We start from the raw sequence: 21616 nt of genomic DNA on the forward strand, positions 1-21616 counted from the left end.
TTTGCTTTAATATTTTTGTTAATATGTTGGAAGTGTTTGTTGAACAGTTAAACCAAACCAAGTCCACTGCCGTTGAACCGATTCTGACTCATAGCAACTCTATAAGACAGAGTAGAACAGCCCCATAGGGTTTTGAAGGCTGTAAATCTTTACAGAAGCTGAGTGCCACATCTTTCTCCCGTGGAGCGGCTGGTGGGCTCGAACCGCCGACCTTTCACTTAGCAGCTGAGCACTTTAATCACAGAGACACCAGGACTCCTATTGAACAGTTAAAGAGTGTAAAATCACAACAAAAAGTAAAACAATTCACACAAAACAATTGAAAAAATAAATTGCTGGTGAAAATTGTGGGATTTCCTGTAACACATGGCAGTGTTGATTATAGGTGGATGGCTTGTTACTGATGAAATTCGAGAAACTTGAATATAATGTTGACTCCTTCTCCTCTTCTTTCTTCTTTCACTTGAACCTTTCTTTTGCTTTTTGTTTGCCCACTCTCCTTTCTCCCTAAGATGTGTTTGAAGTCTTCCTGGGATACCCAGGGATATTGTTGGAGTTCATCAAAGACACTGATGACCCCCAAGATGGGCCTTTAGGGAAAGATTCTTTTGAGGAGAGGAGGAGAGATTGTGTGCTTTTTGAATTCACCATGGCAGGAGTTACTGGTTTAAGACCGAATTCACTTTATGGATGAACATTTTTACCTTGTTGGTGTGTTTGGGGGAGTCATTTTACTATCCTTGAACCTTATCATCTCACTGGAAACCTAGATGACAACTTTGACCTAGTTTTACTAGAAATAAAAACCATTTTTTGTTCCATCAAGTCATGTCAGTGGTCCACTGAGATGGGAGCCCATCAGTAATAACATTTTGCACCCAGAGATACAAATCTAGATATGCCGTGATCACCCTCTGAAAATGTGTGCCTGGATGGTACAAACGGTAAACACGCTTAGCTACGAACCCAAAAGTTGGGAGTTCAGATCACCCAGAAACATGTTGAAAGAAAGACCTGGTGATCTACTTCTGAAAATAAAAAATCATTTGTTGAAAACCTTATAGAGCACGGTCCTACTCTGACACGCATGGTGTTGCCAGGAGTTGGCACTGACTCAACAACGCCTGGTTTATCCTCAGAAAATAGGTGCTTAAGATCATGGTGAGCACCCTCAGCCTTGGTAATCACAGTGATAGTGACTGTCATTGGCCCAGTGTAGAGAATAGAAAAAACAAAAAAAAAAATTTTTTTTTTTCTATTCTCGTTGGAAGGTCAAAACCAAAAACCAAACCCGTTGCTGTTGAGTTGATTCTGACCCATAGGGATCCTATAGGACAGAGTAGAACTGCTCTACGGGGTTTCCAAGGAGCAGCTGGTGGATTTGAACTGCCAGTCTTTTGGTTAGCAGCTGAGGTCTTCACAACTTGGAAGGTCAGGTTCACATTTATTGACTCACTGGATCATCGCAAACCACGCCCTGTCATTTGTGTATTCTTGTTCTTCATTAGATAAGGAACCTGAGGTGGAAACATTGAACGGGAAAGGAGTAGAGTTGGAACTTAGGGCTTCCTCCTCCTCCCACCTGGGGTAAAAAAAAAAAAAAAAAATTTATTCAATATCTCCTGTGTGCCCAGCCCTGAAGATGTGGTCCCTGCCCCTGAGGCCTCACTGTACTGTGTTCATCCTTCTACACCCGCCAGGTGGCGCTATCTTTGGGTGCCATTGGTGCAGCATCCCAAGCACCCTAGGTTTCTGTAAGACTTTGTGGTTTGCCTTTTTCAGGTGAAGGAAGGGATTCCCAGTGAAAACAATTTGCTTTAAAAAAGAGAAATTGTAACTCTGTCTTTGCCAGGAGAGATTTTCTGCATCACAGTTGCAAATGCTTTGCTTATCTTTTTTTTTTGAACAGTCTGAGAGCATTCCTCAGCATCCGTTAAATAGGGACATGACTTCTCCTTATCTGTGGGCCGAGGGAAGCCCTTTGCTGTGTGGGTCCCCTTCTCCTCTTGAAGGGAGGGAAGTTTTGCTCTGTATGGCCAGCTGCTTGTCTGTCAGTAATGTCCTGACGACCAGCGCTGGCTCATAGGAAAGCAGATTGCATAGCGTTCTTGGTGACTTGCTGACTGGTGCGACATGGTCATGATAAATATTGATTATTTTATGACCAAGACTAATCCAATGTAAATTCATTCCCACGTTTTTGGGTGCTGTTTCAGTAATTAGTTGTTGGAGACGTGGGACCCAAATGACCTCTGACCCTTGGTTTCACCAGCTGTAAAAGGGATTGAACCCAGTGGCCTGTAGGCTCTTTAAGTTTTGATGTATGAATCTGTGACTCTAAGACCCTGGAACTGGGAGATGATCAGAAATTTGGGGCCAACTGGAATTCCTTTTCCTCCCTCCTTTCCGTCCCTTCTTTCCCGTGTTTCTTTTCTTCTCCCTTCTCTGCTCAGGATCCAGAGTTCAACGTATTTCAATTAGCAGTTCAGTTCAGCTGCATTATGGTTTCGTGAGCCCTTGGAGACCCGGCCTGAGAACCTTTCAACTAAATTTCTAGCAACACCTTTCCAACATTGACTCCGTTCTTCATGTCTCCGCTCAAATGGCTGCTCTTCAGAGGCCTTCTCTGATCATCCTGTACAACATGGGTGGCAAACTTTCTGTAAAGGATACCAGACGGTAAATATTTTAAGCTTTGAAGGCCATACGGTCTCTGTCGCAACTGTGCAAAAACAGTCATAGACCATACGTCAATGAACGAGCCATGGCTGTGTTCCAATAAAACTTTGTTTACAGAAACAGGTGGCGGTTGGATTGGGCCCGTGGGCCATGGATTGCCAACTCCTGCCACACCGAGAGCACCAGCCCATAAACTATCTCTGTGTGCCCCACTATCTTGCCGCGTTCTTCCTCCTGGCACTTAAGACACCTCTCATACTTTATATTTTCTGTAGATTTCTTTACTGTCTGTCGCCCCACTGTAATGACAGCTCTACAAATACAGGAATCCATCTTGTTCTGTTTGCTTCCCAGCATCTAGAACAAAGCTTGGCCCAAAGTAGGTGTTCATTCAGTAAGCAATTGTTGAATGAGAAAAGCAATGCAGCCTCTTGGGGCCTTCTGCCCTTGTTTGGGTGGGCGTGTTTGTCCACGTTAAATTTGCCTCTGTTTTCTTCCTCTTGTTGTGGTTACCTCATTGTGTTAATGTCCTGAGTCCTCAGTTCAGTTAAAGGCGTTTGCATGTCTGGACCTTCTTTGGCTTTCTGTGCCTTTGGGGAGAGGGCTTCTCTGGGAAGCCTGGCCTTCCATGTGCCCCGCTTTCTGCAGAATTGGCTGTTGGTGATGTTGGTGAAGCAGATTCTCATACCAGATGCCCACGCCCTCCCTGTTCCTTCAGCAATGGGACTGACACGTGAAGAGACTTTGTTTCAATCTTGTGGGGAAGATTTGTCCATTTGAATGTGGTCTGGAAAAACAATAGCCTTGTGATGCTGCCCAGATTTGGAGCCAAGCTAGAGATGGGAGGCGTTGTGTTTCCTGGGCCTGGGACTCTGGGTACCATTCATGGTCTCATTGTGAGGAATGAAAGCCCGTTTCATGGGCCCTCGTGGCCAGTGACTCTGGCTGTTCTCCTAGAAGGCAAGTGATTCCTTCTTACCTCTGTTTGGTGAGGTCTCTGTGGGTTGGATCCGCTTGGGTTCCATGGTTCCCTGTAGACTTGGGGACGGGGATCATGTTTGACATGGTCCACCCTCCATGTGTGGGCCAAGTTGGGCCCTGGGGGTGGGGCACAGAGAGCCACCAGACCTGAGCCTTCCCTCTAGGACGCTGACATCTCAGAGAGACAGGACATGCTCCTAAGAAAAGTGGCTTGTCCCCAGGAGCTGGGAGGAGGGTGGAGTGCAGATGGAGAAGGAGTGGGGTATACGGAGGGAGGTCATATCAAGGAGGCGCTGTTGGATTTGGGTCTCCAAGGACGCACTGGATTTAACTGGGAGGAGTGGCAGGAAGGGGTATCCCCAAAGTAGACAAAGGCACAGGCGGTCTGAGGAGGCTGAGAAAGCCAGCATATGTGTGTGGCGGGGGGCTGATGGGGTTGGGGGGTGGGATCCAGTTCTGTAACATGCGGCAGCGGCTCCTTTCAGGACGTGCCTCAGTGCAGTGGAGTTGTGTTTGCATTTGGTATTAGAGCCTCCAGTCTTTTGCGTCCCACGCAGTTTACCCAGCACGGAATTAACTCTCCAGACTGATGAGATACTGACCTGAACCCATCCATTCCTGAGAACTCAGATGGCACACAGGGTGTAAAAAACCAAAACAAAACTGTTGCCAAAGCCATTGCCATTGAGTCGATTCCAATTCATAGCGACCCTGTGGAATAGAGTAATCTCTCCAGTCTTTATGGAAGCAGACTGCCACATCTTTCTCCCACGGAGCAGCTGGTGAGTTCAACCCCCCGCCTTTTCGTTAGCAGCCTGGTGCTCAACCACTGTGCCACCAGGGCTCCAACACAGTGTGTGGGGATCGGTTAATTTCTCTTGTGGTCAGGACATATTCTAAGAACCTTGACCTTGTGACAACAGCGCAGATAAATAGACCATTAAGTGTATGTGTGTACTTGTGTGTACATGTGTTCATGTACATATGTGTATACAGGCATGTACGTGTGTCTGTGAGAGACCCAGTCATGTTGAATGAAAAAAATTGTTAAATGCAATGTTTTTACAAATAAAAAGTGCTGCAGTATAGAATTCTGGGTGTTACAGTGTGAGCCGGCTTTGCATTGGTGGGTGATCAACTTAAAAGTTTGCCTGTAGTGCGTCCTTCCAAGCTGGGTTGTGGTGTGTTTTTAAAGCTGTGCTGTATGTGGCTACGAAGGCGGGGTAGCTTTTGCTTGGTGCTTCTCCCAGGTTGATGTTTCAGACACTTGCTCAGTCTCCTCTCCACATAAGGCACCTTCCTGGCTTCATGGGGCATGGGGGAGAGACGGACACCTGCTGGGGCCATTTGCAAAAACAAGAGCTGCCTCTCCTGGGAATCAATGGGCCTCCACTGACCTTTGTTGGACTTTCTCTCCATCTCCTCCTTCCCATCTGTCTCCATCTTCTCTCTCCCACCTTTCTGCAGAGCCGCCAACCAAATACCAAATCTCTCAACCAGAAGTGTACGTGGCCACGCCAGGGGAGTCGCTAGAGTTGGGCTGCCTGTTGAAAGATGCCGCCATGATCAGTTGGACTAAGGATGGGGTACATTTGGGGCCCAACAATAGGACAGTGCTTATTGGGGAGTACTTGCAGATAAAAGGCGCCACGCCTAGAGACTCCGGCCTGTATGCTTGTACTGCTGCTAGGAGTGTAGACAGTGAGACCTTGTACTTCATGGTCAATGTCACAGGTGAGTGGGCCTGGGAGCCCTTGGCTCTCCCTTCTCTGTAGCTGTTTTGTGGGTAAAAATTTGATTGTACCATTGAAATCGTACTGACATCTGCTAATCGGATGCCAGGCACACAGCTTCATAGCTTGTTACTGACCTGGGTTTGAAGGTCTTCCCTGAGACCCCTGGTACACACAGGACACTGGTCATTAAGAATGACAGAGTTCTTGTGTGTAAAATAATGATTTTCTTTTTTTTTTTTAATAGAGTAAAAACGTACCCCTCGCCCCATACCACTGGTATCCTTGGCATATAGATTACAGGATTGCAAATTGGGTGCTCAAGAGTTCTGATTTCTTTGGTGAAAATTGGAGTTTCTCTCCTTGATTTTTCTTTTGTGTAGGGAGGGGCACTGCATAAGCCCCCTTTGTGGCCAACTTCTCAAGTTTTGCTTTCAGAATATTAGTAAATGGTTCAAAGGCCACACAAGAGCAAAGTTTTGTTAGGCACTGATTCCTTTCTTGAAGGGGACCCCCAAAAACTGAAAGGTTGTGTTGGAAAGAATCTTTAGGTATTACGTAATCACTAAGTTTATCTGGGACTTGAATACTGTTTGAAACTAAAAACCCAGTTGCAGTATATCCAATTTTATAGCATGTTTAAATAACGTGAAAGCAGAAAACATCAGGAATCATAGTACAGGCCAACTGTCATTACGGAGAGAAAATTTAAGCCATTAAAACGTCTTAACTAAACACAGCCTCAGACTTGTTGCCTGGGACCCTAAGTTGTTGGATTCACTGTATCCCCAGAAGGCCCCAATTGTACATAATTGCTACCTCTTGCTTTGCAAACACATCCATGAATATGTTCTTTTGAATACAGATGCAATCTCATCTGGGGATGATGAGGACGACACAGATGGCTCCGAGGACTTTGTCAGTGAGAACAGTAACAACAAGAGTAAGTAATGCAGGACTCGGAAGGTCTAAGAGGAGAGCCTGGTGGGAAGAGCCGCCTCTAGCCTGTCTTCTTGTCGACTCTCCAGCTTGCTGCTGTGTCCTGCACCCTCTCCTATCCCCACTATCTCTGTCTGACCTTCAAACCTGAGAATAAACCAGTGTCCTGCACACCTTTCTCTCTGTGTTGTTTCTTCTTGTGTCAGTAGTCTCCCTTCCTTCAAAGCAGTTACCACTCCTCTTTCCTGGGTTTCCCTTTTTCCTTTTGGCTTCTCACTATTTGGAGACATAAAAGTAGTAGGACTGTATAAGGCCGAGGTTTTCTTTATAACTGATGATGGTGCTTGGCTTAACCAGAAGTTCTCAATTGGGGATAACTTCCCCCAACCCCTGGGGACATTTGGTAACGTTGCTTCTTAGAACGGAGGTGGGTGCTAGTGGCATCTAGTGGGTAGAGGCCAGGGAGGCTGCTGATAAACATCCTACAGTGCACAGGACAGCCCCCTACAAGAAAGCATTATCTGGGTCCAAAATGTCAATAGTGCCATTGTCGAAAAACCCTGACCTTCTAAAACATGGAGCACATGCTAAGTGGAAATAAGGAAGATTGCCTTCCTTGTCAATGGCTACAGAAAAGGGGCCAGTGAGTGTTGTTTCCTAATTTAAAGGCAGTTAACACTGAGCACTAAACACTTGGTGGGTAAATGGGTGACCGGGGCTCAAACCCTGGTCTACCACTTCTGAGCTGGATGACCTTGGACAAGTCATTTAACCCCTATGCCTCGGTTTCTTCAACTGTAAAATGGGAATAGTAGTATCTCATGGGTAGTTATGAGGCTGAGATGAGTTAATATTTCTACTGTGCTCAGAAGAAAGTGCTTGTGAGTGTTGGTTCAATAAAGAAAAGACAAGGCTAGTTACGTTTGCCAGTGACGTGGAGGGATGGTCCTAATGAGACTGTACATGGGTCATTGGGGTTTTTGTTGAGGTATAGCGTCCGTTTTCTCAAAAGGGTTTTAATAAATTTGAATAAATTTAAACAAGGCCTAAAATAAGACAACTAGTTGTTAAAATAACCAAACTCAATGCTGTCTAGTTGATTCTGACTCATAGTGACCCTGTAGGGCAGAGTAGAACCACCCACAGGGTTTTCAAGGCTGTAAATCTTTACAGAAGCCAACTGCCACGTCTTTCTCCCACGGAGCAGCTGATGGTTTTGAACCACCAGCCTCTTGGTTAGCAGCTGAGTGCTTTAACCACTGTTCCATCTGGGCTTCTGAAATAGGCACAGAGCTTTTTAAAGCAAGAGAAAATAGATGTTACCAGCACCTGGGATAAATGCATTACTTAAGTGGGGAATTGGATTTGTCCCCAAGTTCCCTAGCAGCTTGGGCAAAAAAGGGGAATATTCTGGTTTCTGCAGTTCCCTGGGCCGGCAGCATCAGCATCATCTGGCCACTTATTAGAAATGAAAATTTTCAAGCTCCAAGCCAGCCCTACTGAATCATAAACTCTGGGGTGATTCTGATGTATGCTAAAGTTGAGAGCCATCGGCTTAGGGGCTGACGTGTGGAGATCTGTCTTGAGCAGGAGTTTACTGTTAGAGTCTTGCCCATAGAGGGATGGGTAAGCATGCAGAAGGTCTTCCGCTATGACTTGAAGCAACTGTCAGAAGAGGTTGTTGTTATTATTGTTTAATAATAATGCACTGATATCTCAGAAGATGTTGCTTACTTCTTATTGGTTCTTTGTCGCTGGCAGGGGAGGGGACAACGTTGCGGGTCTGCTCTGGGCCAAGCTCTGCGCGCCATGCTGGGTGCTGGCTCAGTCCATGCCCCCAGAGACTCCGGAAAGTGGGAGAGTAGTTGTCCCTGTTTTACCGATCGGGGAGTGGCGACTTAGTGGCAAAAGCTGGAGCTGCCGTTCAGTCTCAGGCCTGTTCATGCGGAGTCAAGGGGCCCCTCTGCCAAGTCCGAGGCTCACGATGGGGGTGGCGTAAGAATGCGTGTTTAGTTTTCACCTCTAAAGTGGCACCCACGTGTGGGCGGCCTTTGCTGTTTATTTTGTGTTTTGTTGTTGTTGAGGATATACACAGCAAAACATACAGCGATTCCGTAGTTTCTACACGTACCATTTAGTGGCACTGATTACGTTCTTTGAGTTGTGCAACCATTCTCACCCCCGTTTTCTGAGTTCTTCCTCCCCGACTAATACAAACTCACTGCCCCCTACGATTCCTATCTAATCTTTTGACTTGCAGTCGTTCATTTGCCTTTGCTGTCGATCAGGACATCAGGTTGCATCCGTGCCGTTGGTTTGGCATACCCGGGAACTGGATGGTTCTGGGATCAAATACCCTGCCTGTTAGCAGGTTACTGTGAGCATGTGTGAAGTCAAACTACAACGGCAAGGTAGAGGTTATGCAACAACTGGGCTGAGTGAACGGACGCTTTCTCTGCTGATTCAGAAGGATTACCTGCCAGGGACCTCCAGGTGATGTCAGTGAACACCGGTCCTGACCACCTAGCACCTGTGGAAGGCCAGGTGGTCGAGTGCCTCATTTCAGTGCGTGCTGGCCCATAGTGGGCTCCAGATCGTCACCTTGCAAATAGGGTTCTTGGTAATTAGCTCTCGAATGACACCCACTCTGCCCTGGAATGGGTGCTCTACAGTGCTTACAGGCGGGTGTTAGCTGTACCGGAGAGATACTGCTGCCGGGAACTGCCCCTGTTCGGAGCCTGTGAAACATTAGATGGTATTTAAAGTGATAGCAGCTCTTAGCTGGCTGCTTGGCCTCTGCCATCTGTTACTGTGATCAGGCTGGTCTGATTCACAGGTGCAGCCTGGGGTGGCTGAGATTAAGCAGCTGTGGTGTGTGTGGCCAGAGGAATGCTGTGGCCAGGGGAATTGGCAAGGCAGGAAAGGGGATGTTGCCATTAAAACAATTCTTTGCCACCTCAAGTGTCAAATACCTGACCCGATTAATAGGGAAAATTGCCGAAGCACCGAATTCTTTGCATTTTCAGCCACCTGGAAAACACCCCGGTGTCCAGATTGATTCTTCCGGTGCCTTCTGCTTGTCTGGGATTTCCACGGGGGTGTGTTTGAATGTTCCCCTTCAGCGGAGTTGACAGACGACGCTCAGTGACCCTGCGCCGACAGTGACGTGGGGGCTTTTATTCTTTTTGGGTCGAGGCATCACATATTCTAGTTCTACATCTTCTGGCTTGAAAGATACACTGCAGGTTATTCCCTTCTGTCCATATGCAAGGTTATTGTTTATCTCATTTCGATGGTTAAATATAAGAAAGCCAGCTTGTCTGCCTGGCAGTGCTCTACTTGGATTCTGTACAGAGTACAAAAAGCATGCTGGCCAAATACAACGAGAAAAATAACAAAAAATTAGGACAGAGTTGTTGAATTCTGACCATGAAACTGGTATGCACTGGCCGTGAAGCTGACATCAAGGTCTCGTTTGAACTGATAGGAGTGCTCTACAGTGTTCAGGTTGACCTCAGCTCTGACTCATTATCCCAGACCTAGCTGAAAAGTGGGCTTCTCTCTAAAGGCCACCCTCCTTTATGCAGGCCAGGGGGCCTCGTTTTTGGGTGTTCATGACTTCTGTGTGATCGCAGATCACAGACAGCTCAGCCTTGCCTTTGCCAGCAGACTGCTCACTTCTCAAGGGCCAGGACCAGACTGGATGTGGAGTGAATGCCTTGTTGAGTTACAGTCCTCACGTATGCCTTCTGTGGAGCAGAGTTAGGGTTTATGGGTGTCATTACACGCTGGGCATTGTTCAGATCTGGTCTGTACCCCAAGAACACAAGCTGTGTTTCCCAAAGCATGTTCCTTGGAACCCCACCTGTTGCCATCGAGTCCATTCTGGTTCATAGTGACCCTATAGGATGGGATGCATCTCCCCCAGAAGAGCTTCCAAGGCCGTAATCTTTACGAAGCAGACTGCCACATCCTTCTCCCGTGGCGTGGCTGGCGAATTCAAACTGCCGACCTTTCTGTTAGCATCTGAGCGCTTTACCGCTGTGCCACTGAGGCTCCTTAGTCTGTAGTAATTCTCTGCCCAAAGTGAATTGTGTTTTGAAATACGTTTGGAAAATACTGCACGTTGTGACCCCTTTCTTGGAGACTTACCATGTTGATCAGCATAATAAAGCTGAGAAGTTCTGTAGTAAAACATCTATTTTGTCATTGCCCAGTTTTCCAGACTTATTGACCCAAAGACCCTTTTTAAAACATAACGTTTGTTAGCAGTTTGTTGCACACACATTGAAAAACCCTGCGATGGGCAATTTTTTTTTTTTTTTTGGATTTGACTCTTCTTGGCTTCCCTTTTAAATCAAGTTCTTCCATACCAGCTGTGCAGGGCGTTTTCTGGTCATATGTGAGCAGCTGTAGCTGATGACCTCACAGCTTACTGCCTCTACCCTTTTCTGAGGAGTGGAACAGCCCCGTGATGTCATTACAAACCCGGCTGCCAGGAAATAATACTGCTTCATGGGCCCTTCAGTGGAACACATTTCCTCCGGACAGAAAGTTGCAATTTCCAGTGCTCATTTTTGAAATGGATCCAGTTGAGGGCTTGGAAAGGTGTGGAATTGATACTTTTGCATAGGAAAGTGGGATTTAGTTGGTGTCATTAGGTACCCTTGAGTTGATTTTCACTCAGCGACCCCATGTAATAGCGTAGAACTGCCCTATAGGGTTTTCTTGGCTGTAATCTTTTCCGGAGATAACCAGGTCTTTCTACCATGGAGCCGCTGGTTGGGTTCAAACCAGCAACCTTTGAGTTAGCAGGTGAGTACTTAAGTGTTTATGCCACCAGGGCTTCTTATAACTTAACTAGTCTTTACCTTTCTTAGACACCTAGGTACCTGAATGTGTTACCTGGCAGCAAATGGGTAGACATTTCTACACGTTTAATGGAGTCAGTTTTTATCACCTCCAGCTTGTGTTTCAGCCATTAATGTTTCGGGAGAGCTCCAGACTTAGGTCTTGGGAAGATCTTGATTGACACAAAGTTGAGATCTGCTGCTTTACTGGAGTGAAGTGATAGCAAGACAGTTGTATCAAGGTTCTCATTCTTTCTATTAAGTGAGGAGAGAGAGACAAGGTAATTTTCTATTTTGGTTTCATTCCCATTGAGATCTGCAGATGTCTGCACCACATGTCAGGGAGAAAGGCTGTTTTATTTGGAAGTAACTAGGGAAAACAAAGACAGGCTGCCTGAGATTTCAAGTTCATCTCATTGATTAACCTGCTGATAATAACAATTCCTAGTTACCTTTGTTCTAATTGGAATTTTTACTTGGTAGAGATGGTATCTGAGTTGGTAACTGTGGGTTTCTTGGTTGTGTTTGTTTCCAGGAATGGCAAACAAAAGAAAACATGCAGGCTTCCTAAATTTTTTGACATTCCTTTGTAATGAAAATCTCATCATAAGTTGGCTTGGACCTCCTTGTATGGCCAGGGCCAGCAATGGTACTCCATTGAGTGGGCCCGATTCAGTATCTTTTCTTTTCTTGCTTCCCCTCCAGTCAGACAGCCTGGCTATCTGACTGGAGGGTTTTGCTTTGAGGGCAGATACTGGGAGCTCCACGGGGAACTGGTCTTCCAGTGGAGACCCCCTGCCAGGGGGACTGGGCATTTCACATATGGGTACCTCCTGGCTTTGTTTCAATACCTTTCTGATGAAATGCCTCGATGGTCAGTAAGTTGTTGTAATGGGGTTTCTCATATAAAGCTACCACTCCCCTCCACCTCACCCTTTCAATCACACACCCACTCACGTCTCCGCATTTTGTTAGATTTGTTTGCTTATACCCCAAACCGAAAACAGATGAACTGAAGTCAGTTACAAGGATAGGGGTAGCTCTAAAAGACTTTTTTTCTTCCCTGCCAGGGGTCAAAACATTCAAATGTCCTGATTAGTGATATTTTTAAAAGCCCTAATTATAGACTTAAGACAGAGGCCTTAGTAGGGCTTTAGGGAGTTTGGGAGACTTAATCTAGGAGCTGAAACAGGCTGTGTGGTTTGTTTCTTTTTTATTTTTGCATCAATAAAAATACAGTTGGCAGTCATCAGCATCTGTAGCTCACATAAATCTTGAACTTTTGACTTAATTACCATGGGAGAGTTCAAAGGGCAGCGTGGCGTGGTTGAAAGAACACTGCTTAGGGAGCTGGAGACTCTGGTCTGGCCCTGGCCTTGCCTCTGGCTGTGTGACCTTGAGCAAATCACTTAACCTTTCTGGATGACATTGATCACATCAGCCCAGCATTGGTCCAGATGGTCCCCAAGGTCCCTTTTGGTGCTGAGGTGATGTGATTCCATGTTTTCCCGTTAAACCACTGGGGTGTACTCTTCTTTTGGTTCCCGAGAGAGAGAGGGAGTAGACCATACACCTTAGATGTCAGTACTGGGATATATATAAAGGTTTTTGTGGGGGTAGGTTCAATAGCCTATGGTTTCTCATTAAAAAGTTTAAATTGCAGGATTAAAAGAAACCCTATAATGCTGGTTTTTGGCCATGTTATCAGGAGGGACCAATCCCTGGAGAAGGACATCATGATTGATAAATTAGGGTCAGCGAAAAAGAGAAGGATGCTCAGCAAGATGCATTGACACAGTGGCTGCAACAATGAGCGCGAACATAGCAACAACGTTTGTGAGGATGGCACAGTATTTCGTTCTGCTGTACATAGGGTCGTTATGAGTCGGAACTGACTCAGTGGCACCTAACAACAACATAATCCTATCCGCTGGTGACAGAATCAATACCTGCCTAAAACACAGATACCTGGAAAGAATGTTAGAGCTCGGATGGGCCTTATCAAAACATTCAGTTCAACTTCCTTATTTTATAGCTAAAGGTTTTAATAGTCGTTCTGTCCATCCATCCACCCACCCACCCATCCACCCACCCATCCAATAAACGCTCTAATGCCAACTCCGTAAGCTGAAGGAGGCTCAGACTGTACTTGGCAGGTGCTCCACTCCTGTTGATCAGCAGACACTGAAAGGAATATTTTTTCAGTACGAAGACACCCATGGTGATGGAAACATACCTCAGTGATGAAGAGGCAAGAAGAAGAAGAATGGGGACTCCTCATTGTGGAGTGGTGGCAGTCAGGAAAGGTCGCGATGCACTACTTTGTGGGAAGTTGCAATGCTGTTATAAATCTCTACTTAACTAGCCGCATCTTAAGAGACTTCTGTTGTATTAAAGTGAAATTCTAATTACCTATCGTTGTTACTACTCTGCAATAACTGCTTCAGTGTAGAAAATATTAATGAGTAGGTATGCCTTGATAATGGACTTGTATTTATTTATATCGTGGCTGAATCTTACTGTTCCTTTAACCTCTTCATTATTAGTATTTAATGGTTAGGAGAGCATCATTCTTTTGATACGTATTTGACCAGAAGAACTGAAATAACAGAAGGAACCATACCTATCATCTAGGTCAATGGCGATATGTTATGATCAGAAATAGCAGGTTATTTTGCAGATGGTTTAGCATAACTCATTTTTTATGACATTGGAGGTTTACACCATTTTTTATGGCATCGGAGGTCCCCTCCATCACGGAGGGGTAATGGAGTTACCCCTCCATTAATTGACCTCAAATCCTCATCCCTAAGTAGTTATGTCAGGGAAGGTAAATAAAGTAGATACTCATGGGTTCCCTTTCAACCTGATATGTTCTTGGCTTGCAGATCCATTTCAAGAACGTTGTTGAATAAACATCTGTGTTGAGCACCTACTGTGTGCAAGGACCATTTCTGCGTTCCCAGATTATTCATTTGTTACCCCAGTTCCTTTTCTAAGTGAAAGATGTTAAAACCCTTCATATACTTTGGTATGAAAGGGGCCTCTGAGTAGAGGAGTTGGTTCCAGGGGCCTGGTCCATGTTTCTCTCCAGCTGTGTCTTAGTTCATTGGGGGTCCTGGGATTTCCATCTGTCCAGGCTGCAAAAATGGCGGTCCCTATTGAAGGAGGGAGGAGTGTTTAGAGGACATGAGGCTGCTGCTGAAGGAGACTCAGCAGGACTGTGCTTGCAGTATAATTGTTTTTCTAAGCTTTTCAAGTCTTTCAGGCTTCACATAAAGCTGGTTCATTTCAGGAAGAGCCATTGTACCGTAATGAAATACTTCCTCCCCTCTAGCATCTTGCTTATAAAAAAATTTCATGAACTTGCCTTCTAAAGGGAGACCCAGTCACCAAAGAATGCTGTATCTATGTGACAGTAGTGTTCACTGGACAAATGGGAGCTGAAGCAGAGAGTTAGGGGTGGCCCATCGCTGCCACACGGGGACCCCTGAATTAGCCTGATAGCCCTTTGTGTTGGCTCACTGATTTATAGGAATGTTGTGAAATTCAGGTTTTGAGCTTTAGCCATGTAGGTGACCTGTTTCTACTTTGTTGATTATATTTTATGGTGGCCCCACCCACCTTGGATCTTAAGAATTTTGGATGAGAAGCCTTGCACCTATGCCCTACAAGGCCTTCTGTCTGTTTTGCGTGATCAGATTCCACAGGTGGCGTGGTTTTGGCTGTTGAGATGTCACCCCAGGGCAAATTACCTGCCAGAAATTCCAGCAGCATTCTTTCACCCTAGTCCTTAAATCATTCCTTAGGCGCCAAGACAAAGGTAGTGGTTGCCAGTGTGCCAGTGTCACTGGTTAGGACCGCACACATCCATGTGGTCCGAGGCAATCCTTGTGTTTCTTGCAGCCTTGCCAGTGGCTTAGCCCTGTCAGAGAGAAACCAAATGACATTCCTCGTTCTGTAAGCTAAGTCCTACTTTTTGACATTTTGTTGTTCTTGTTAGGTGCTGTCCATTTGGTTCCAACTCACGGGGACCCTGCGTACAACAGGACGAAACACTGCCTGGTCCTGTGCCATCATCACAGTCGTTGCTGTGTTTGAGGCCATTGTTGCTGCCAGTGTGTCAATCCATCTTGTTGAGGGCCTTCCTCTTTTTCACTGGCCCTCTACCTTGCCAAGTATGATGTCCTTCTCTAGGGACCAGTCCCTCCTAACATGCCCTAAATATGTGAGATGAAGTCTTGCCATACTCACTTCTAAGGAGCATTCTGGCAGTCCATAGTATATTCACTATTCTTCGCCAACACCATAATTCAAAGGCATCAGTACTTCTTCAGTCTTCCTTACTCATTGTCCAGCTTTCACGTACATATGAGGTGATTGAAAATACCATGGCTTGGGTCAGGTGCACCTTGGTACTCAAGGTGACATCTTTGCTTTTTAACACTTTGTAGAGGTACTTTGCAGCTCCTGCTTCCGTGGGTGTTGATTGTGGATCCAAATAAAATGAAATCCTTGACAACTTCAATATTTTCTCCATTTATCAGGATGTTGCTTACTGGTCCAGCTGTGAGAATTTTGACATTTTAGGGAACATTAAAAATCATGCCTGATGGTATTTAAGCACGGATCTGTTGATTTCTTTTATGTAAAATGAAGAGACATGCCAAAGGATCTGCTCAGCTGTAATTGATGCTGTCTGAAACAGTGACTACATTAATATTTAGCTAATTCATCTGAATGGGCTGTTGTGTTTATTTAAACAAATGGCAGGAGAAAAGACACCTGACAGCATGAGGTATGCTTCTCATTTAGGTCAGATTTGCGAATGTCTTTGTTTTGCGACAAAGATCATTATTTTGTGCTGTCAGTGGCTGTGGATGTAGATGGATTTTTCTAAGTTGAAGCTTTAAAAATGAATGATTACCAAAATTGTATGAGTGTATTTTAGGCTGTGGGAGGCTGGTGATGAATAGGAATGAAATATTCCCTTGGGAACCCTAACAGAATAGGTGTGTTTATAGGCATTTGACACCCAAAGCCAAATGGCTAACTAGACTGCCTACTCTTTGCAAATGCCACTGGATTCAGGTGGGATAATGCAGCCACACCTCTTCTCTGTCCACCTCTCATCTTCCCCCTTGCCTTTCTCTCTGTCTCTGGAATATGTGATAACCGACAGCGGTTTTGCCCTTCTTTCCACTGTCTTGGTGTCATGTAACCAAAACCACCATTTGCCATTGAGTGGATTCTGACTTGTGTGTTGTAGTAGAATTGTGCTCTATAGGGTTTTCAGTGGCTGATTTTTTGGAAGTAGATTGCCTGATCTTTCTTCCGAGGTTCCTCTGGGTGTACTTGAACCTCCAACCTCTTGATTAGTAGCTGAGTGCATTAACAATTTGTACCACCCAGGGACTCCTGATGTCGTGTAGACACCATCCCCCCCCACCCCCATCACTGTGATGAGCACAAGGATAAAGATGATATAGGGTGCCCTTGTTAAGAAATCTCAGCTCTACCTTTTACAGCAATTTCCAGAGTGAGGGTGAGACAAAGAGGGAAAGGTGTTTTAGATGCAGTTATTCCCGTTCCTAATTGCCCTCTGAAGGTCTGGCTGTTAAGTGGGCATGGTCCCCCCACCTAGAAGTATGCCGTGCCATCGGAGAATAGAGAAGGAGCCTTCTGAATCTGCATCAGAGGCAATGACCCTGTCTAGGACTGTTTTCCCTCTGGTTTGTGGAGTGTGTGTGCTGTTGACCAGTCTAACCCTCAGTAGAAATAAAAGCAGTTGTGAACTGGTCTTCAAGAATGTTCAAGGACCTATTGATGGGTGCTTTTAGGCGAATACAGGGGTTTGGATTACTGGTTTGTTGAAACTGAAATGTGAAAAGTTAAATTGCTGTTCAGGTTTTAGCGTGACAGTGTGACTGTGGCCCAGGCTGGCCAGCCAGCCTCCAGTCTTGAATGTAAGTCATTCGTGGAGACCATCAGACCAGAGAGATTGAAAGTGTGGATCGCGACCTGCTGGAGTGGAGAGTTGGTTCTTACCAGCAGTGGAAAATTGGGGTGAGGATGGTGGGCTCTGGAGTCAAGCTGCCTTGACTCAAATCCTGGATGCCCTTCTTTCAAGCTGCAAGGCTTTGGGCAGGTTATTTAACTTCTCTGTGTCTCAATTTCCCCATCTGTAAAGTAGGGATTATAATAGTGCCTTTCTTGTTGAATTGTTGCAAAGATTAATGGGTTAAACCTGAAAGTACTTAGAGCAGGGCTTGGCAAATAAGAAGGACACAGTAAGTAGTGAGCCCTGGTGGTGCAGTGGTTAAAGCACTTGGCTGCTAATAGAAAGGTTGGCAGTTCAAACCCACCAGCCGCTCCGCGGGAGAAAGAATGTGGCAGTCTGCTTCCGTAAAGATTCACAGCCTTGGAAGCCCTGTGAAACAGTTGCTCTGTCCTCTAGGGTCGCTATGAGTGGGAATCGACTCAATAGCAGTGGGTTTTTTGGTTCAGTTAGTAGTGGTCATTAGCCGTTAGTAGCAGGCCTAAAGATTTAACAGCAGTATTCCAGAATGATGCTGTGGCTTTATTTAGATAAAATGTCCTTCATGTAGTGATTTAAAATCGTAACTCTTTTGTTGTGTTCAAAAAATCACTTGTATTTATGACTTTGTATTATTTGGAGGTTATACACATTGCATAATGTTTACTTGGTAGCCTCCTATGAAGTTAATCAGTTTAGGCATGGTGGTAGAATTACAGCGTTCCCAACCATCATTGGAGAGAAAAATACTTCCCCCCCCTTTAAAAAATTAAAATATATTTAGTGTTATGATTTTTCAGTTTGTCATATATAAGGTGCTGGGAAACCTGTGGTGTCTCCCTGGATTATTTTATATTAGGATGATAATTTATAGTATTTATTACCATTGAAAGTAAAACTCCAGTGGATAAGTTGATGTGTATGTGGTCACTGAATAGATAGACGATCGAAAAATGGGATGTTTTGGAGGACTCAGCTCCTGCTAATTGTACCTGTTGTTACTGCATGTATAGACTAACGTTTGCAAACGTGGTTCAACACGAAATGATTTGCTAGCACCAAGAACAAGAGGGAGAAGAACACCTCAAATGCTTTCCCCTCCTTAATCGACATAAACCAACAAATAGTCCATCTTTAGGGGCCTTTTGCCAGGCCAGCTGGATTCGATTTTTGAAAATATTTTCTTAATGTAAACATTATCCAATTGCCTTTCATTTAAAGATTTGGCAGATAATCAGATCTTTCACGCATGAAACCAAATAATCTTACCTGTTTGGAGTTCAGTCGTGGAGATGGAAGATCCCCATTTATATACACTTTAATGTGATTTTCTAAAACAGGAGCACCATACTGGACCAACACGGAGAAGATGGAGAAGCGGCTGCATGCTGTCCCCGCGGCCAATACCGTCAAGTTCCGCTGCCCAGCTGGGGGGAACCCGACACCCACCATGAGGTGGCTGAAGAACGGGAAGGAATTTAAGCAGGAGCATCGCATTGGTGGCTATAAGGTAGAACTCAGCTTTTATTTCTCAAGTTTTTTATTTATTCCTTTTTCTAAGTGTCTGCAGGAGCTAGAAGGAAGATATTTTTTAACAAGTCGATTGTTATCATAACGGATAATGTTCAGCACTTAATGGTTTTGTAAATGACCCTGGGCTTGCGTGTCATATTAAAACTACAGTCCCCACTTGCATTGTTCTTTATATGAGAAAGGTTTAAATAACAGAAGGGTCGAAAGTTGAAAGTCTGTTTTCTATATGCTTTATGGTCTATAAAACGAAAACCGGAGCAGAATTTGAGAAGCGTAAGCGCGGTTGCCCTGTTTGAACAGCGTTCATAGTCATTGGACTGGAATTGTTATCACTAAATCGGATACCTGAAAAAGGTTGCATCGGCAAATGTGTTACGTATATATTCACAGCAATTGAAAAAACAGTCCCTGGCTTGGCTTAGAGACTGGAGTATGAAATACTATGAAGAGCAAGTACTTCAGAGATCACAGAAGCAATGCCCCAGTCCTCCAGCTTCCAGGATTCTGAAGTGCCTGTCAGAGAATGTCGGGAAACTCAGTCTCACACAATGCTGCTGTTGTCATCAGGTGCCTCGGAGTCCATTCTGGCTCATACCGACCCCATGTAACATGGTAGAACTGCCCCGGAGGGTTTTCTTGGCTGTAATCTTTACGGAAGCAGATTGCCAGGTCTTTCTCCCCTGGAGCTACTGAGTGGGTTCAGTTAAGCTGAGCGCTTAACTGTTGTGCCACCAGGGCTCCTCATCACAAAGTGGGGAGGTTGAAATTGACAGCTTCTCCCTGGAGATGCCTGCCGTGGAGACCAAATGCTCGTTCGTGCCTTGTTTGCCCATCAGCAGATGCTGGTTGAGCACCTTTGTGGTAGGCACTCTCTCCTAGGCTCTGGGAAAAAGAAGAGGGCCAGGCACAACTCCAGCTCCCAGGGGCTCCTAGTCTGGCTGGGCAGGGAGACACGTGAGCTGGCCGTCAAGGGACACTGTGACGTGGGTGAAGCCAGCAGAGCACACTGAGTCTCGCAGATGTGCAAGGAGAGGTTGGTATTGACTCTTTGGGAGGCTGAGGGCAAAGAAGGCCAGGAAAGGATTCTGGGCTGAGTTTGAAAGAAGGGTGTTCCAGAAAGAGAGAGACATGGAATCTCCAAATGATTTAGCATGGCTGGAGAGGACATTAGGAATTTAGTATGTGAGGAAGACTTAAGGAAACCTTGTAATGAAATCTTCTGGTACAGTTGGAACATGAGTGGGTGTATTCGTTATCTATTGTTAGGTGCCGTGGAGTCGGTTCCGACTCATTATGTACAACACGACGAAACATTGCCCAGTCCGGTGCCATCCTCACAGTCCTCGTTATGCTTGAGCCCATTGTTGCAGCCACAGTGTCCATCCATCTCATTGTTGGTCTTCCTGAAAAAAAGTTATCTATGGCCGCATAACAGATTACCCCAAAACGTAGTGACTTAAAACAATGCTTATTATCTCACAGTTTCCATGGGTCAGGAATCCAGGTATAGCTTAGCAAGGTCTTCTGTCTCTGGATCTCTTGAAAGGTTGCAGTTAAGGCCTTAGTTCAGGCTGGGGTATTGTCTGAAGGCTCTAGTGGAGATAGATCTACTTCCAGAAATCAGTTGTGGGATTATTGTCAGAATTCACTTTCTCTCAGGCTGGTGGACTGAGGGGCTTGCTCCAGCACTGGCTGTTGGCTGGAGGCTGCCTTCAGTTCCTTGGTATGTGTGGCTTTCCAATATGGCGGCTTACAACATGGCAGCTTGCTTCATCAGAGTGAGAGAACGAGAAGAGTCAGAGAGGAAGAGTGTGAGGTATTCAGAAGTCACAGTCTTTTGCGACCTAGTCATGGAAGTGACACCCCATCATTTTTGCTGAATTCTGTTGTTAGATGCAAGTCGTCAGGTCTAGCCCACGCTCAAGAGGAAGAGATTCCTCAAGGGAATGAATTCCAGGAGATATGACATCACTGGGAGCCATCTTAGAAACCTGTACAATAGATAAAAGAGAGGATGGCTCCAGCTCTGACTCCAAAAACCGGGTGGGGAGGATTTACAGGTGGCAGCAGTGGGATGCCTGGAGGGACTTTTCTAGGTATGCTTCTCACCTGTGCTAAACACACTAGCATCACTTTAGATGGCACTGCTGTGGTTAAATGAGCTTTCTCTCCACACAAGTGTCCCCTGGAACCCTTCCTAAAACACCTTACAAAATTACTCATCCTTTAAGTATTATTTCTGCAAAAAATTTTTTACTTTTTTTTTTTCTTTAACATTTAAAAAGTGGTATCTAGAAGTCAAAGCCCAGAGGACGATAGATAGAGTCTAAGAGTGAATTTCTAAGACCACGTATGGGACAGATTATGTGTGGAGCAGACGTCAGGCCCATCTGCCGGAAGGTGAGTGCTTTGAAGCTGTGCAAGTAGAAATACCTCAGTTGTCCTCCGGAGCTCATGTTCACTGGTTGAGGAAGAGGGTGATTTGTTTCTTTGTTCTCTTTTCAGCCCTCACACCAGGTATAATGAGATTGGAAGGTTGGTGTCTTCATTACCTAGGGCTCCTGTAACAGAAATACCACAAGTGGCAGGCTTTGGAGAACAGAAATTTATTTTTTCTCGGTTTAGGAAGGTGGAAATCCAAATTCAAGACACCGGCTCTAGGGGAAGGCTCTCTCTCTGTCAGCTCTGGGGGAAGATCTTGTCGCAGTGTCTGTAGCCTGGTGTTCCTTGGTTCCTTGGCGAACTGCACTGGCATCTGTCTTCCACCATTTGTGCTTCCTTCTGTGTCTCATCTGCTGTTCTTATAACTCAGGAATGATTAGGTTTAGGACCCACCCTACACTGATATGGGCTCATTAACATGA

General features: G+C 45.3%; 1 protein-coding gene across 7 annotated transcripts in view; it reads left to right on the plus strand.

Moving 5' to 3' along the window:
• Positions 1–21616, plus strand: part of FGFR2 (fibroblast growth factor receptor 2) — a 118874-nt gene that overhangs the window by 25406 nt on the left and 71852 nt on the right. For 4 of the 7 annotated variants that reach the window (XM_064269223.1, XM_064269221.1, XM_064269222.1 and 1 more), the window contains exons 3-5: positions 5128–5394; positions 6259–6336; positions 18560–18729. In XM_064269223.1, coding sequence (XP_064125293.1) covers positions 5128–5394; positions 6259–6336; positions 18560–18729 — 515 coding nt within the window. The remainder of the gene's footprint in view (positions 1–5127; positions 5395–6258; positions 6337–18559; positions 18730–21616) is intronic. The other 3 variants (XM_064269224.1, XM_064269225.1, XM_064269227.1) reach the window with 2 other exon arrangements.

The sequence above is a fragment of the Loxodonta africana genome, chromosome 16, assembly GCF_030014295.1.
Source record: "Loxodonta africana isolate mLoxAfr1 chromosome 16, mLoxAfr1.hap2, whole genome shotgun sequence".
Lineage (NCBI taxonomy): Eukaryota > Metazoa > Chordata > Mammalia > Proboscidea > Elephantidae > Loxodonta > Loxodonta africana.